The sequence below is a fragment of the Kwoniella dendrophila genome, chromosome 2, assembly GCF_036810415.1.
Source record: "Kwoniella dendrophila CBS 6074 chromosome 2, complete sequence".
Classification (NCBI taxonomy): domain Eukaryota; kingdom Fungi; phylum Basidiomycota; class Tremellomycetes; order Tremellales; family Cryptococcaceae; genus Kwoniella; species Kwoniella dendrophila.
Window position 1 is genome coordinate 1,371,846 of NC_089477.1, and position 16,041 is coordinate 1,387,886.

Sequence of the window (16,041 nt, forward strand, 5' to 3'; positions counted from 1 at the left end):
CACGAGTGATAAGCAGAATTTGGAAAGGAGGCTTGGCTGCCCAAATAACAGCGTCAAAGAGCTAGACAACAGCGAGAGTCACCTGGTCCTGTACCATCTACCGGTCCGAGAACTCTCTATGAAGAAGGATGAGGTGATGATGGTGATGGGAAGATGGACGATGGAAAGGTAATTTATGGCAAACTTCGGAATCCAATCTCGATCACTCACCTAGAGGCTATATATACAGAGCCATATGGCTATTTTTTGGACGTGGATTTGGGTTGAATGTAAAAAATGTGGATAAAGTGGGGAAAAGAGTCTGGTGGCCCAATCCAGTTGTCTCTCTTATATACTCATGCATCTAAACTAACAAATTTGAGAACTGGTAAAAATCAACGTGTAAACAAGCCTTCTATCTCATTGAAAAAGTCGAGAAATAGATAATTTCGAAGCTGAATGACGAAATTCGAAATAGAATTCCATACATTTGAGAGAATTAAGGGACACTTCCATCCGGGTCCTCCGCATTTTTTACTTTCGCCTTTCAAGCAACACACAGATACCAAAGCTTTCACTTGAAAAAAGATGCGAAACGTTTTATGCGCAATTATTTCAACATTTTAAACGAGCTTGATCAGTGTAGTCATCATACACCTGAGAGCATACATAAACCTCATAGCTAAAAACCCTGAAGATTGATGGGGGTAAACCCATACTGATCAATTCCCCATATTTCTGCTTCAACGATGTATACAGCTGAAGTATTCGAAATCATTCTTCACTGTGAATGGAAGCGCTTCCGCCGAATCGGGCAAGCTTCTCACCATACATAAGGTAGTTTGAGCGATCCTCTCTAGTTTGGTTGAGCTTGCGATCTGGAGAAAAGGGGAATAAATATGCTTCACCCCACACAAACGAGATGAATCAAGTACAAAGAGGCGTCAAAACACTGAACCGTCGTCTAATCCATGTCGTAATCAATTGACATTTTCGGAACTTGAACCATTTTTATCTCAAAGATTGTTGCAGATCATTTCGAACGGAGAACTGATTATTTCGAATATCATTGCAAAACTCGGACTTCACCGGCTCAAACTATTTTATTTCGATTTTTCGGAAACACGAGCTCGCTTGTGTAAGTCCTCATTCCTTTCTTTCAGTTTCACATATATCGCTTGGAATGCATCATCAGCGTCTAAAGAGAATGCTCAGATGTGTTGTCTGGCAATCTCCTCGCTATGATCCCTGCCGTCACATGATTTCGATACCTTTCAACAGCTAGAACCTAGATTTTGATTTTGGCGAGATAGACAGCTTGAGGAAGCGCTGCACCACTGTGTTGACTCGGGCGTGCACTCGGGCGTGCAATAATGTAACATCGATGCCAAGCTAAGACTAGCTATCCTTCGCTTGAGTCTCACTTCAATGAGCGATTATGAGTTGCTTTTCTCATTTCCTTTGTGTGTGCAACTGCCAAACCTACGAAAGATCACGAGATCGTTGCGACAAACCACGGAATTGCCGGCCGAAGTCATTTCTCTGATTTTTTAGTTTTCAGAATGCACAGATTAGATAATCTTCCTAAGCGCATGATGTGAGTCCGATTTTCCGGAAACAGCGAATGAAGCTATTGTTTGGTTCCAAAATTACATCTTTTACAGTTATAAAGTGGTATCCATGTGTTGGTATCTTGCGCTCACTCATAAAGTTAAGCTCTGAATGCTTGTATATGTATATACGGATTCTTATCCAAGATAACAAACCTCAAGCAGCATAATGATTATCAAAATAACGTATATAAAATGTAGAATCCCAGGTTGAAAGGCTGATGAGGAAAAAACGTGGCAAATTTCATGTTCGGGTATTGACATGAACTAAAAGCGGCAAATATCTTAAAGGCGAAGTGAAATGTCTTGACTTTTGTTTCGTTATTATCTAACAATCTTGCATTGGTCACTTTAATCCCAGGCTGTTACGATCACCAATATAGCTGAGACCGACGGATATTACAATCTCACACAAATCTGGCTAGTCAAGCTTTGTTTAGTTTATGTCGAGTAAAAGGATGGAATCTTTATCTTGGGATTAGTGAGTTACTGTCAACCTATTCACGTTTCATCACCTGGCTCACATCCTCAGCCGACTTTCGCCTGCATCCTCTTCAACGTGCATTACTCTTTCTCTACCTCCATTCTGAGATCCTAAATGCATTCTGTTGATGCCGTCTGAACTGCTTTTTCATCTGTTCCGAAACACTATTGACTTTCTGATTCAACCAATACCATTAGTATTCTGAAATATGTTCTATTGGGAGATTCAGCAACGGGGAAATCATCATTGTTGATTAGGTTGACGGATGATAGATTTGATATGACAGAACCTACTTTAGGTGTTGAGTTTGGTAGTAGAATTATATCGGTCGGGGAAGAAGGCAAAAGAGTGAAAGTGCAATGTAAGTATTGATCTATCCGGTTGGTCTTTGACGGGATGTGCGATGGGTGTCAAAGGAATGGGGTACTGTAGATTGTCAGGAGCCGCATGCTAGCTTCCAAGAAATATCATGGGTGCTATATGTGACTATGCTGACATGATCGGATGATAGGCTGGGACACTGCTGGAACAGAATCATTCCGATCAATCACGAGAAGTTATTTTAGAGGTGCAGCTGGTGCTTTACTAGTGTATGATGTGACGAGGAGGGAGTGTGAGTATCTTTTGTTCATGATCTAATCGCTATGAGCTTTATGAGATACATTCAACACTAATACACACTGATACGCAGCATTTGAACATGTTACTTCATGGTTAGAAGATCTACGTAAATATGCTGATGAGAATGTCTCGATAATATGTCAGTCAGATCACCTCTCTTCAATTGCGTGAAATGGATGTGGCTGACTTCAAACAATCCTTTCTTGATTGTGTAGTGGTAGCGAATAAGTTAGATTTATGTTCTTCTACTCCCGAAACAATCCCGTCGATACAGTACGGACACCCTTTCCCAGCTCCTGAAACTCCCTTAGACACTTCATTCTCTAGATCACCTTCACCTACACCAGCTCCTGAATCCGCGCATCAAGCAAATCTATCGCAATCGAAAGATTATAAGCCTAGACAGGTGACACAAATGGAGGGAGCATTATTCGCAAAACAACATGGATTGTTATATGTTGAAACATCAGCAAAAGAAGGTTGGGGTGTAACAGATGCGTTTGAGTGGACAGCTAGAGAAGTCTTAGACAAGGTAAAGAAAGGTGAAATGGAAAGGAAGAAGGTGAGATATATGCTTGTTCTACGATTACTCAAACTAATCACCGTCGATATCTTCCCTTAGCCCGGTGGTGTAAAGCTGAACGAAACTGAGCAGAGCACAAGAGGAGGATGCTGTTAAGATAGATCTGGCATTATGACCTAAACCGAAATCAAGTATAATAGAAAGGGGGTTAACCTATGTATATGCTGTTGTATATTCCACGAGGTCATAAGAGCTGACGCATTTCACTGCCCGGACAATGATCCTCCTTCATCATCTATCATCTCCCATTGACAGCCAGACAGCATCCAAAAACATGATAGCGTTGTTCCAGTGCGGGTTCGAACCGCAGACCTCCATCGAGCACACAACATGTGTTTATGCATGCTGTGAAGATGGCGTGATAAACCACTACACTACAAGAACTAAACAACACCAAAAAGCCACGTGTTATCGATTCATTATGATCTCTGAACCTCAGAAATCACAGGCCGGACCTCTGTCTTCGGCTTTCTTACATTTATTATTCTGCCCATTGGCAGTTCCAATTGCCTAGATAAATCCCACCATCTGCAATTCTATGCCTTTTTTCTTGTATTTCCCGAAAACTGATGCTTGTTATACGTTCCAACTTCCTCAGTATATGAATTCATGTGAGAAGAGACATATATATATATATAATATACATTGACGTCGGTATGAGTTGTTTGTCCCAGAAGAAGATGGTAAAACGCGAAAAGTGGTGCGAACAGGCCTATGAGAATTTAGCAAGCTATTGATACACGCGTCAAATCATGCCTACACAACTCTCCGCGGAAGCTCTTCAGAAATTCGATATACTATTAGATCATTATGCTGAACCAGGGAGACCTGGCACCGTAGTGGGTATAGTGAGCAGGGAAGGGGACATAGTTTATCAAAGAAGCGTTGGACTGAAGAATGTTGAAACTGGTGAAACCTTGACGGACGATTCGGTAAGTGGTTGTCGAACGAATGGCTTTCTATTTTAATACTCAATTCCCTTTCAAACAAATGACTAAGTGATGCTATATATGTTTTTAGGTATTCTGGATAGCGTCATGCACAAAAATGGTAACAAGTATAGCGGCAATGCAATTGGTTGAAACGGGTTTGATAGATTTAAATGAACCTGTTTATAGATATCTACCTGAACTAGAGGACATTCAAGTCATGGTCGAATCAACACCATCGTTGATTAAGACTAGAAAAGCGATGTATGTGATTATATACTTGTAAAGTCACAGACGATACTTATAGCTTCTGAAATAGGACGCCCATCACGCTACGAATGCTATTAACGCACACTTCTGGCTGGGGATATTCGTGGTAAAACTATAAAGTTCAACATTGGGTGAAAACGAATGAATTGAAAACAGGTAATGCTGATACGTGGGGAGAACTAAATAATGTGACTGATGAGGTAAGTGATGAAATATCAGGCGTTCTACTCTCTGATAACCGGTTTACAAATCTAATCTCCACTCCGTCTAGCCATTAGTCAATGAACCTGGAACTAAGTTCGAATATGGCATAAGTACGTAAGAGGTATATATCCTGCTCGAAGCTTTAGCTGATATCAGTGGGCTGAATCTCAGATATGGATTGGACCGGTATACTCATTGAGAGGATCTGTGGTAAAAAGCTTCAAAACTATTTTATCGGTAAGCATATTTTCTTGATGTGTATTAGTCAATAATGCTTTCACCTGTCTAGATAATCGTACTGAAGTTCAAATTTCGCTCAGAAAACATTTTCAGTCCACTTGGTATTAATGATACATGTTTTGATTTTAAAGGCCGACCTGATCTTCTTGGAAAGCTAGTTCCAATGCACATATGGGATCCAAAGGCGGGTCGATATCATATTGGCAAATATCCGCATTTGTACGGCCTTTGCCTTGCTTTCTGTAAATTTCATCGGAGCGAATGGGTGTGCGGCTAATTGGTATTTCATCTTATGTAGGCTGGTCGACAACCCTAATCATCGTGGAGGTGGTGGACTGCGTACGTCATGATTAATTATGACATGAACGCTTAAATAACCTGAAGGATCTTTACAGATTCGACTGCCAAATCCTTCCTAGCTATGATATCTGTACTTCTAAATGGAGGGGAGGCACCCAACGGGGCTCGAATTCTAGAAACCGAGACTGTCAATCTCATGTAGGTCGATTTGTCAAAGATGATTCTCCGCATCATAGTTGATCTGAGCTGATTCTCAAATCTCTAATCAAATGCAATATAGGTTTTTAGATCATTGTAAAGGCATACAAGATAAAGGGGTATTAGGTACAAACGCTTTTGCTAGAAGTACTGACCATGACAAGGCATATGTGGACTTTGAATTGCTGTATGTCTCGATCTTGATATTTTTATCGGTGAAATTATATCAGGGACATATGCTGAACTAGAGGTTCTGCTATAGACCTGGAGTACAGAAAGGTTGGGGCTTGTCTTTCCTTCGTATGTAACATTTTCTTCCCGCACGAGAGGAACGTATGTAGCTGATCGCGGACAACATCTGATGTATAGTAAATACCGAGGATATCCCGAATGGACGAAAAGCATATTCTGCTGAATGGGTAAGGGCTATTTATTCGTTCCTACAGTAATCGGAAGCAAAAGCTGACAAATTGGATAAAAGGGAGGTATTGCCAATCTATTCTGGATGGCAGATCCTGCATCAGAAGTGAGTCACCACGGAAGAAACGCCAGACTTGGCGAGGCTGATTGAGGCTCGCTGTTTCTGGTAGGTTGGTATGGTTATCTTCAACGACATTCTACCCTTTGGAGGTGAGTAAGTGAGAGGATCTACATTTCACACATTTGGTTGATCTTGGAAGCAGTACCGGAATTCCTAGAGTTACAAGAACAGGTACAACAGATTATCTACTCGAAAGCAAGCCTTATCAAGCTTTGTACACCGTCCTAGCGTCATCTCACATGTTTCTCACTGTTGCCAGCAGTAATGTTGAGGGCCTCGATCTTTGCTATCGTCCTCTTCAAGTGTGAGGAAACAAAATATGTGATCCTCTCTAAGCTAGACCAATTCGATTCGAGTATAACGAGATCCAGGACAATCGGTTTGCTTAGAACAGGATCAGTTGACGTGACTGTAGGCGAATGAGCGAAGGATTAAGGTATATTCTATGCCACCATTTATGCATGGAGAGCTATATTTGATGTGTTTGGTCCCTATGTTATGCACACCACCGTACGAGTGAATTCAAGGCTCGGTTAAAACCGACATGTGGTTTTTATAAGCGCTTATAGTACTACAAAAACACTTTTACCCTTTCGAAAAGTTTAGACTATTACTCAACATCCACATCTTATACTATCTCCATGTTATCTCTATCTTTGTCTCTGTAACTAATCATGTACTCAAGAGGATACATGAGTCGAATGAGATCATACTGATGATCAGAACCTTGAATTTTGAGAAAACTTCGAAACAGCTAGTCACTTTTCCATTGGAACCAACTTTCTGAAATCAATGATCTTATCCTTATTTTCAACTTCCAGAAACGATTCATCATAAATCAAAAGCCATGACAATAATATAGTAGTATACGCCAACAACGAACATTAGAAACTAAATTATAGGAATAAGAGATATAATGCAACAATGGCTGAAAACAACGTTGAGGACGCCAATAATGGAAATACCTCCACTAAAGCGGAAAGCAACGTTAATCGAAATGATAGCGATATAGCAGAAAGTAGTCAACCCAAAAAAGTTAGAAGACGTGCAGGTCCTTTTAAAAGGTCAAGAACAGGTTGTAAGTTCCTTTCAATAATTTGCACAATCTTGATGTATGTTATTATGCTTATGAGATAAAATTCAATTAGGTGGTACTTGTAAAAGGTAAGGATCATGCGATTTATTTAGCTTGTCAAAACACATATCCCAACCTCAATATCTGAGCATTTTGGGGTATCATGTTATGTTGAATGAATGTTCGAGCTAATTTGTCTAAACTGCATAGGCGTGGGAAGAAATGTGATGAAGAATGGAACGAAGAAGGATTTTGTCAAAGATGTATGATGGGTCAATTTGAATGTACAGGTAGAACTGAACAAGCTATCAAAGAATCATCGAGTAAAAATGGAGGAGTTTTAAAAGAAATCAGTGGTGGTATGAGATCGTCAAGTAGTAGCGATAGATCACCTAATGAACCTTCGGATATTCATACTCATAATCACAATCAGAATCAAAATCAACTTCATCAACAGCAATCAAACATCTTAAACCCTCCTCCTCCTCCGTTATCGGGTCAAGGTATGAATTCGGTCCCATCAATACCGACCTTTGACGTTTCACCACCTACAACGTCTTCAATAACTGGACATCCAGTAACATCAAATCCTTTATTGCAATCTCAGCCGCAGCCGACTTTCGATAGTAATGGTAATTTGAATTTGCCAAATACATTTGGATTTTGGGGTACACCTACAACTCCAGCGATAAATCCAAACCATCATCATCATCATCATCAAAGTCATGTTCATAATATGGACATAAATTTCCCGATTGATCCACTGGATTTTTTCCCTTCATTGCCAAATGTGCAACCTTCAAATGTGTACAATTGGCAAAGTCAGTTCGGTTTAACAAACTCAGCCATACCGTCAACATCAATCACAAATCCTCTTACTAATACAACTGGTATGACAAACAACAACATTAATAATAACAATGATATCATAAATCAATTATCTATAGATCAACCCTTTTCATGGAATCTTAATAGTAATAATCAGCAAACAAACGATTTATGGAATGAGATTGCTGCTTCTTTCATGACGACTCCAAATGTTGATATCCTACATAAACCACAGAATAGTACACATCAATCGAATAGTAATTCAAGGATAATATTCTATAATTCGGAGAAACCAACTAGACAAGGTGTCTCCCTAGCAGAAATTTGTGAGTCCATCCTGTCCTACAAGTACTTTGTACATTTCATCCTGATTTAATATCGATTTTCCGCAGATGCTCGAGTAGTGGAATCTTGGCTTGTTGGAATACCGTCCGGTACAAGAGATTACGCTAGAGCACGTATTTTGGCGCTAAATGATAGCAACAGTGGGTCAAATCTGGATTTCATCGTGTCGAACTGCGATACTAACTAATTTAAAAAATTTCAGGTGTAATGCGAAATGTTAGATTTGCTGTATCAGCAGCCTATATTTTCCTTTTTGCCGGATGTTCAGAAAGATCAGCAGCCGCTAATCCAAACAATCCACAACCGAAACTAGTTGAATTAGCATGTAAAGGAGCAGGATTTGTTGATGGGAAATCAACAACTTTATCACAGACTGGTGAAGGAAGTGATATATTATCACCAATGAGTAAAGATGGTATCGAAAAAGAACATTTGAATTCAGCTTTACAGAAAATTAGAATTTATGTCGATTATGTGGCTACTCCTTTTGCAGCAGATATGGAAAGTTTAAAATGGACTGAAGATGCAGTAAGAGAATTGAAAGAAATCACTGTAACTGAGAAATCACAACTATCTGACTTGTAAGTTCATTACCCCCTCAGTGATGTTGGCTTGTTGGCCATGTACCGAATCTATTCATCTGATATTGTTTACAGACTATGGGGTGTTATTGATCTACAACTAGTCGAGTTCATACGCGGTGGTGCAGCTCCGTCATACAATATGTTAGCTTTAGGTGACAAGTTGGTGAGGAGTGCAATGGGTAGCAATCATCCCCCTATCACTCTATCAAGTCTCAGAACCCTGGAAACCTTCTCTTTGCGGCATTACGCTTTATCGGATATCGGTCGTTGTATAGTGCAAAGGGGAAGGAAGACTATGTGAGTGGTATACTTTCGAGTCAAGGAGTACCGTTTACTAATTGTAGCTATCTCTAGTTTCAACTTTTGGTCTGATGTCAATGATAATCAGGGTAATACCCCTACAGCGACTGATGATGGAGAACCTTGGGCCGCATATCTTGGATTACCAGATTCGATTGTAATACTATTAGCCGAGGTTGTTAATTTATGTGCCGACTTAACATCAAGTTCGTTATCATCAATTAAAGCACAAGCCGATGAGTTGGAATCCGCTTTAAAGAACTGGTCCCCCATCTCTTCCAATTCAGTTTCATTAGATTCTACAGCAATGATATCACGTACAATAGCAGGAGAATTATGGAGATTATCCGCTTTGATCTTATTATATGAATCTGTTCATCGTGTAGGAGGATTACATCCAATTCTAAGAAGAGGTCAATCTGAAATTTTGAATCTACTAGATTCAATATCAAGATTACCTAATGGAGATTTATGGGGATTTATTGGATTACCTGCTTTTTTAGCTGCTTCATTATCGATAACTGAATTGGATAGGCAAAGATCTTTAACTCATTTGGCAAGACCAGGTCCAGAAAGAGTTTGGTTGGACAATATTGCTTTAGTTGAAAAAATTTGGCAAGAAACTGATGAAACTGGTAAATTACCTGATTGGCATGATAAAATGACTAGAGAAGGTATGCTAGTTGCGTTCTTTTGATACAATAATGGGATAAAGGGATAGATAAAGTTTTACTGCATATAATATAACAGGTTTGAAGATGGAATAAATAACGTTGTAAATTAGTGTATAACAGTATAGTAGGACAATCTGATGCATTTTATACGTCGTATGCTTATGAAAATATGGAGGGAGGTTTCATATTAACCTCATTAACGCTTTGACCTATTATCAAAGCGCACGAACTATATTTTCACGAATTTCCTAGTTACCCTTTTAAACATACTCCGCAATTTTCGAGAGGAATTCATCAAGTCAATGGATATTGCTTGGCTTAGTCTGTACATAATCAATCACTGGAGATACAGTACATATGTGGATTGATAAAAAGAATAATGTAATTAGGAACGTCAATCGAATAGTCTACCAAGCCAAAGTTATACAACCTCAACGTTATTAAACTTAAACAGATCATGAGCACAAGACCACGAGGATCGATAAAAATCCCTCAGCAATGAACAGTATCAAAGAGGATGGAGAAGACGTGAAAATGTCTTCAAAATCACCTTCTCCTCCACTCGATAATGATAGATTATTGATGTCACCACCTTCATCTATCTCATCCCCTATACTCGTTTGTGGAGCTCGATGTCGTCATGGTTGTCGACATTGTGGATTTCCAAAAGTACCTTCACCACCACCACGACCTATGAAATCAGATTTCGGTAGAGGAGTTGCAGTAATTAAAAACGATTGGCCGAAAGATCAAGCTGCTCAATGGAATATGAAATTAGAGATGATAATGAATTGGAAAAGTGATGTTCAAAAGCAGCTCGCTCATTTAGATTTGGAGTCTATAAGGCAGATCGTCTGGCCAATTTTAGCCAGAAAGAAGCCTGTAAAACCAACTATCCCATCAATCGTGCAACCCATTCAGCACATGCAGCCCGTAAATAAGATCGTGGAATCAAGTCCAAAACCTGTAAATCAGATAAGTCAATCGCTTAGTAGACCTGAAAACCAAGTCTTCCAATCTACCATACAGCCTATCAAGAGAAAACAAACAGATACACAAGACCAACAGCATCCACCAGTAGAATGCAAAATGCAAAAGGTGGAATTAGACAGAAATCAAGATGAAATGATGGATTATGATATGTAACTATCGGAACTCCTTCTTGCCCCTTCTCTTCTTTAGCACCCAAATGCAAGCATACGATAGGCGTCAGAAAAATACGTCTTTGTAATAAAAACCACGTTTGACAGAACATGCTTTGCATATCTTTCTTCTTTATACAGATGATATGAAATGAGGGTATATATAAAGTATAATAATAAAAGTCGTGATGTAAGTATGGAATCAATCCGGAACGAAAATAATCTTAATCGATTCCTAGAACAAGTCTTCGAGGGTCATTTGCCTGTAGGTGAGACGTAAATCAGCATTAATTCGATTAGGTTGCACATCACCATAATGGCAGTACCGGGTATGCAGGACAGCAGCTTGAAACTCACTTGACAATATCTGTACTGGCTACCATATTTGTGAATTCTTCAAATGATAATTTACCATCTCTATAAATGCGGAGCATAAGCAATTACTACATTTGCAAACAGGATCGCAATTGCAACAAGTAGCAAGGCGGAAGTACATCAAGAACGATCGAACATACCCGTCTTTATCAGCTTCCATAATTGTTTTATCCACAATTTGCTGTAATTGTTGATCCTGAATTCCGATAATTGTTAGTCGGAACGTGTGGTGGAGTGCACCCATACAATGAATGTCAGAACAAGCGAGACTCACTTTCAAGTTGTTTCCCACCATCTGCTTCAACACTAAATACAATTCACCATTTGAGATGTATCCATCTCTATCCATATCATATACCTTAAATGCGACTATCAACAGATTTTATTTTAGCAAAACCCAAATATTGACTTTACAAGGAGTCATTTTACTGATGTAGAAAATTCCGTGAAGGAGGGAAAACGCAATGTAGAAGCTCACTTACAACGCAATTTTTCATCTCTTCCACCTTTTGAACTAAAAGCACTTAAACCCCCTACGAATTCTTGGAAATCTACTGTACCACTTCCACTGATTTTGTAAAAATGCACTTACGGTCAGCTCGTTTATACATACAAAGGTCGATCGACCCAATAAACACAGGCAGAGTGAAACATAGTCAGAGCATAACTTACTCTTCATCAAAAATCGCTATCATTCTATGTGCTAAAGGGTTATTTGCAATTTGAGGAATCTGTAAAAATTCATCTTTATCAATTGAGCCTGAACCATCTTTGTCCAACTTCATGAATCGTTTTTTTAATCTCATAAGTTCCGGTTGAGAGACTATGGATAGCAAATGGTATTAGCATAGTTCAATAGCTTGAGATCACACAGGTATATTCGCTCGAAGAGAGAACGCGATAAGATGACGGTGTTGTTACAAGGTGTTTCAGTGAATAACACGCAAAGATGAAATTGATCGAAAAGGTCTCATTTCTGATTGAAATGAAGCATGATCATAACCCAGATATATTGTAAACTTACAATTCGAGTTCTTTTCCAAGGAATTGAACATTGACGATTCAGCTGCACCCATCTTGATGAATTAGATTATATGTGTGGTTGTACTGTATAGCTAAAATGATATGTAGCGTTAATTCGGGCGAGTCTTGCAGCTTTAGCGATATTAAATTCTATTAATGGCTGAGTAGATGATGATCTTAAGAGATGAATTTCAGAATCATCAGATATCGTGTGGATACAGATACAGAAACAGAAGTAGCAGAGACAATGACAATGAGCCAGTTCAAAGCGCGCCGCTCAGTTAAACGTCACTAATGACAAATCGCCACGTGCGCCATTAATTCACCATATATATTGTTATATAAGTTAAATATGCGCAAAAGCTAACTTATAAAATGCATGCAAGCAATCTGAACCTCAGACGAGAACCAAACATGGAGAGCACGTCACAGAATGGGCAGGAGAGATTCAAGGCAAGATGCATAATATGTCATATGAGATCTATATTTTCTACGTCTACAGTAACACTTGTTCTTGCTTTATTTCAGCATCTCCTTTAGCTACTTCGCCCACTAAAGCTAATCCTGCTTCACCTTCTCCTTCAGTTACTGGAACTTCAGCAGTTTCACCTTCTGCCTTAATTTCTTCTCCTGCTTCTTCAGGTTTTTTGTTGAGGTCTCTTTGAGGTGGTGGAGGTTTACATATGTCTTCACCGAATGTTCTTAAAGATAATATACTAATGAAATAAGACGTTCAAATCAGCTACTGCTTCAAATCCACGTTCAACTGAAAGCCAGTGCTTACCTCTTTTCACGTTTATCAATCATTAAACTCAAACTCATTTTAGCTTTCCAAACAGGTAGATACATTGGTAAAGGTAATTCACCACCTGCTAAAGAACCAGCTTCAAATTTGACTATTTCACAACCCATATCTCTTTCTGTCATTATAGTTTTCCATTGTCCTTCTTTGAATGATTCTACAGGTGGATAATGGTCTTCTAATAATGTTCTTAGTTCGTTCAGTGTAGCGCTTAAGACCACACCTTCTCCACAATGTGGTAAAACTTCTAAAATACCATCTGCAGGTGTACGCCATTTACATCTTATCTCTGTACGTTGCGAAGAATCTTGTCTTGCGAAACACTTCACACCAGCTGAAACTATACGTAACCGGGTGTAATCGTTGTTTTGGATGATTTCCTATATACATCCACCGTGTCAAGATCAGCATCAGCTGACACAATATATGCCTGTAGAGCGAACGTACCTTGACAATAGGGTTAGTCATGTATATGGTTCGTAATGGATCTCCGTAATCGTTTCTGACCATCAAGTTGTCTCGTGGGAAGGTGTCCTTGAGTTTGAATCTCTCACTATTTGGCAAGTGAAAGTTAGTGTCATTGGTTCGGATCACTTCTTCAGACCGAAAAGCTTAACTCACATCAAGCTCTTGACCTCTTCATGATCAGGACTAACATAAGATAGAGGATCTTCTCTGAAAGTCAAATCTCTCTTTTCCTTCTTGTCTTCTGGTTTAGCAGTAGGAGCCGGAGTAGTCTCGGTAGGAGTGGCAGTGGCAGAGGTTTCTGGTGCAGGAGAAGCCTCACGAGCGCGTTTGGTTTCGCTTGAGGGTGGTGGAGACGATGCTGGTCGTTTAAGGGTGGATGTGGTAGCTTCCTCGATAGAAGTAGGATCATTGGCAGATGTTCCAGCACTCTTTTCGAGAACACAAACGAAGAATCCACCGGTGTTTTGATCATGGGGTAACAATCGCATACTAGAGGTCCACGAATGTCAGCATGTGGTCAAATTCGCAATCCACTGTGCAGCTCTATTACCGGTGACTTACCATCTTTCCAAATTCAATTCACCAGCATTAGCAGGTGGCCATAAAGTCTTAGGTAAACCTTTACCTCTATCATTTGCTTTTTCTTCACCATTCTTGATAGCCTCTTTATATTGTTCGAAAGTTTCGTACCATACTAGTTGCCTATCTTTGACTGCTGGTTGACTGCCAACTTTCCATGTTGATAAACCTGGTCTTCGTTTGAGTTCAGGAAGTTCAGATGAAACATCCACAATATGGAATCTTCCTGGTTTAGCATTTAAGGCAGCTGAAATTACAGCTTCATCTTCTGAAGGGTTAAAGGAACATGTCGAATAAACTAATCGTCCTCCTGGTTTTAACATGTTCATAGCTCGCTCCAGTATACGTAATTGTAAACTAAACAGTAAAGCAAAAGGGTCAGTTGAGCTCCAAAATTATGGCGATGGCCAACTAACCTGTGTAAACTGTTACCATCTGCAGCTCCCCATTTACCCCAAATTTCGAGGTTCTTTCTAAGTGTTCCATCTCCACTACATCTGTTGTCCAAGAGATCCGTCAGTAACTGAAAGAAGCCTCACAACAACTTAGCTTACGGTACATCGGCCAGAATTCTATCAAACTGCAATTGCTTTCCACCATTTAGCTTGATAGAAGGGAACAGAGCTATACCACAACGCATCAATCAGTACAGAAGCCTCACAAGTTGAGACATCAGGATAAGAAACTTACAAGCGTCAAAGTTGGTAACTATCAAACCTCTACTTGGCATTCTTCCTGTTTGGTGAACCAACATATGCGTTCTCTTGTAATCTGAATCATTGGCAATAAGGAGACCGGTAGAAGCGGTATGATGAGGATTGAGAGCTTCGATGATTTGCGCAGTCTAGATGAATATGAATATTAGCTAATGATCCAAGACCCGAGACCCAAGATCAGACGATAGCTCACTTTTGATCCAGGAGCTGCGCACATATCCAAGCACTAATCAATATCATTAGTTAAACATTCATCAGTATCAGTAATCGACCCAGACTTACCAAATGATGAGGTTCAACATCGAGGAAAAGAGGAGGGATCATAGATACGGCTTCTTGTCTACTCAAGTTTCCCTAGATGGATCAAGTCAGCAACTAATCAAGGAGGTGGGGAAGGGGAACTCACGACTTCAGTCTCACCAACCAAGAAACGTTGGAAATTCTTGAATGGTTCGGTTTTTCTGACTACTCTTTTAGGTGCATCAACTTGCCATGCTAAAGATCCGGGGTACCTATAATATGGATATCAGTTTATCGTTTTAACCAGTTCTGGATTTCCAGCTGACTTACCAAGATAATTGCGAAGGAGGATCATATTTCTTTCCTTCAAATTCAACATTTTGCATATTTGGTACATATGTATTTTTGATGATATCATTAATCGTTTCGGCGTGACTATCTAGATGATCAGTTCGTGTTTATCTGAGAGCTCCAATTCAAAAAACTTACGCTCTCGATCCAGTTACTCTGAAAGTAACAGGTAATTCCTTCCTCAACGATTCCAAGAAAGCTTCCCATTCTCCTTCAGGCATAATGTTTTGGGCCTGTGATATAAGTCAGCTACCACCTATACTTGAGACGAGGTATTGGAAAAGGTAGCTCACTTTGTAGTACTCTTCGAATCCTGCGTTACTCTTATCTGTACCAACAAAAGCATTCCAATCATTCGATTTATCATCTCGACTTCGAGGTTGAGAGGCACCCCCGCGCTATATGTAAAGAGAAAAGTTTAGCTTTGTTGTAGTTTTCTGCCAGTTTTCAGCTTACAGCATTTTTCTTTCCTCTAGGTTTACCCATTTTTACGATACTTGAGCTAAAGTAGGGGGTTCTTAGGGGGTATATTAGATGCAAGTAGTCGACCATAAATAAACCGCCCTAGTTGAATTCTTTT

The 16,041-nt window shown here is 39.6% G+C and overlaps 7 protein-coding genes across 7 annotated transcripts; 5 read left to right on the top strand and 2 right to left on the bottom strand.

The window, feature by feature from the left end:
* Positions 1 to 2,047: 2,047 nt before the first annotated feature.
* On the top strand, positions 2,048 to 3,373 carry L201_001922 (uncharacterized protein; the record flags this gene model as incomplete). The annotated part of the gene is made up of 6 exons (XM_066217703.1): positions 2,048 to 2,070; positions 2,271 to 2,434; positions 2,585 to 2,686; positions 2,765 to 2,833; positions 2,910 to 3,256; positions 3,317 to 3,373. 6 exons carry the CDS (start codon positions 2,048 to 2,050, stop codon positions 3,371 to 3,373), a joined length of 762 nt encoding a protein of 253 aa, XP_066073800.1.
* A 656-nt stretch (positions 3,374 to 4,029) lies between these two features.
* On the top strand, positions 4,030 to 4,586 carry L201_001923 (uncharacterized protein; the record flags this gene model as incomplete). The annotated part of the gene is made up of 3 exons (XM_066217704.1): positions 4,030 to 4,209; positions 4,298 to 4,470; positions 4,526 to 4,586. 3 exons carry the CDS (start codon positions 4,030 to 4,032, stop codon positions 4,584 to 4,586), a joined length of 414 nt encoding a protein of 137 aa, XP_066073801.1.
* A 49-nt stretch (positions 4,587 to 4,635) lies between these two features.
* Positions 4,636 to 6,187, top strand: L201_001924 (uncharacterized protein; the record flags this gene model as incomplete). The annotated part of the gene is made up of 12 exons (XM_066217705.1): positions 4,636 to 4,645; positions 4,755 to 4,790; positions 4,852 to 4,917; positions 5,001 to 5,139; positions 5,219 to 5,259; positions 5,316 to 5,418; positions 5,501 to 5,605; positions 5,681 to 5,718; positions 5,788 to 5,837; positions 5,900 to 5,944; positions 6,009 to 6,048; positions 6,102 to 6,187. The coding sequence occupies 12 exons, from the start codon at positions 4,636 to 4,638 to the stop codon at positions 6,185 to 6,187; spliced, it is 759 nt and encodes a 252-aa protein (XP_066073802.1).
* A 696-nt stretch (positions 6,188 to 6,883) lies between these two features.
* L201_001925 (uncharacterized protein) lies at positions 6,884 to 9,788 on the top strand (the record flags this gene model as incomplete). The annotated part of the gene is made up of 7 exons (XM_066217706.1): positions 6,884 to 7,037; positions 7,108 to 7,123; positions 7,245 to 8,188; positions 8,255 to 8,347; positions 8,410 to 8,788; positions 8,864 to 9,088; positions 9,146 to 9,788. 7 exons carry the CDS (start codon positions 6,884 to 6,886, stop codon positions 9,786 to 9,788), a joined length of 2,454 nt encoding a protein of 817 aa, XP_066073803.1.
* A 511-nt stretch (positions 9,789 to 10,299) lies between these two features.
* Positions 10,300 to 10,911, top strand: L201_001926 (uncharacterized protein; the record flags this gene model as incomplete). The annotated part of the gene is made up of 1 exon (XM_066217707.1): positions 10,300 to 10,911. The coding sequence occupies one exon, from the start codon at positions 10,300 to 10,302 to the stop codon at positions 10,909 to 10,911; it is 612 nt and encodes a 203-aa protein (XP_066073804.1).
* Positions 10,912 to 11,142: 231 nt separating this feature from the next.
* L201_001927 (calcineurin subunit B) lies at positions 11,143 to 12,358 on the bottom strand (the record flags this gene model as incomplete). The annotated part of the gene is made up of 7 exons (XM_066217708.1): positions 11,143 to 11,170; positions 11,265 to 11,324; positions 11,423 to 11,478; positions 11,557 to 11,651; positions 11,765 to 11,850; positions 11,955 to 12,105; positions 12,307 to 12,358. 7 exons carry the CDS (start codon positions 12,356 to 12,358, stop codon positions 11,143 to 11,145), a joined length of 528 nt encoding a protein of 175 aa, XP_066073805.1.
* Positions 12,359 to 12,801: 443 nt separating this feature from the next.
* L201_001928 (uncharacterized protein) lies at positions 12,802 to 15,947 on the bottom strand (the record flags this gene model as incomplete). Its single annotated transcript, XM_066217709.1, has 15 exons — positions 12,802 to 13,021; positions 13,090 to 13,487; positions 13,555 to 13,660; positions 13,729 to 14,064; positions 14,137 to 14,511; positions 14,571 to 14,651; positions 14,709 to 14,778; positions 14,845 to 14,998; positions 15,064 to 15,096; positions 15,153 to 15,224; positions 15,277 to 15,382; positions 15,441 to 15,545; positions 15,600 to 15,694; positions 15,755 to 15,859; positions 15,918 to 15,947. The coding sequence occupies 15 exons, from the start codon at positions 15,945 to 15,947 to the stop codon at positions 12,802 to 12,804; spliced, it is 2,286 nt and encodes a 761-aa protein (XP_066073806.1).
* Positions 15,948 to 16,041: the final 94 nt, after the last annotated feature.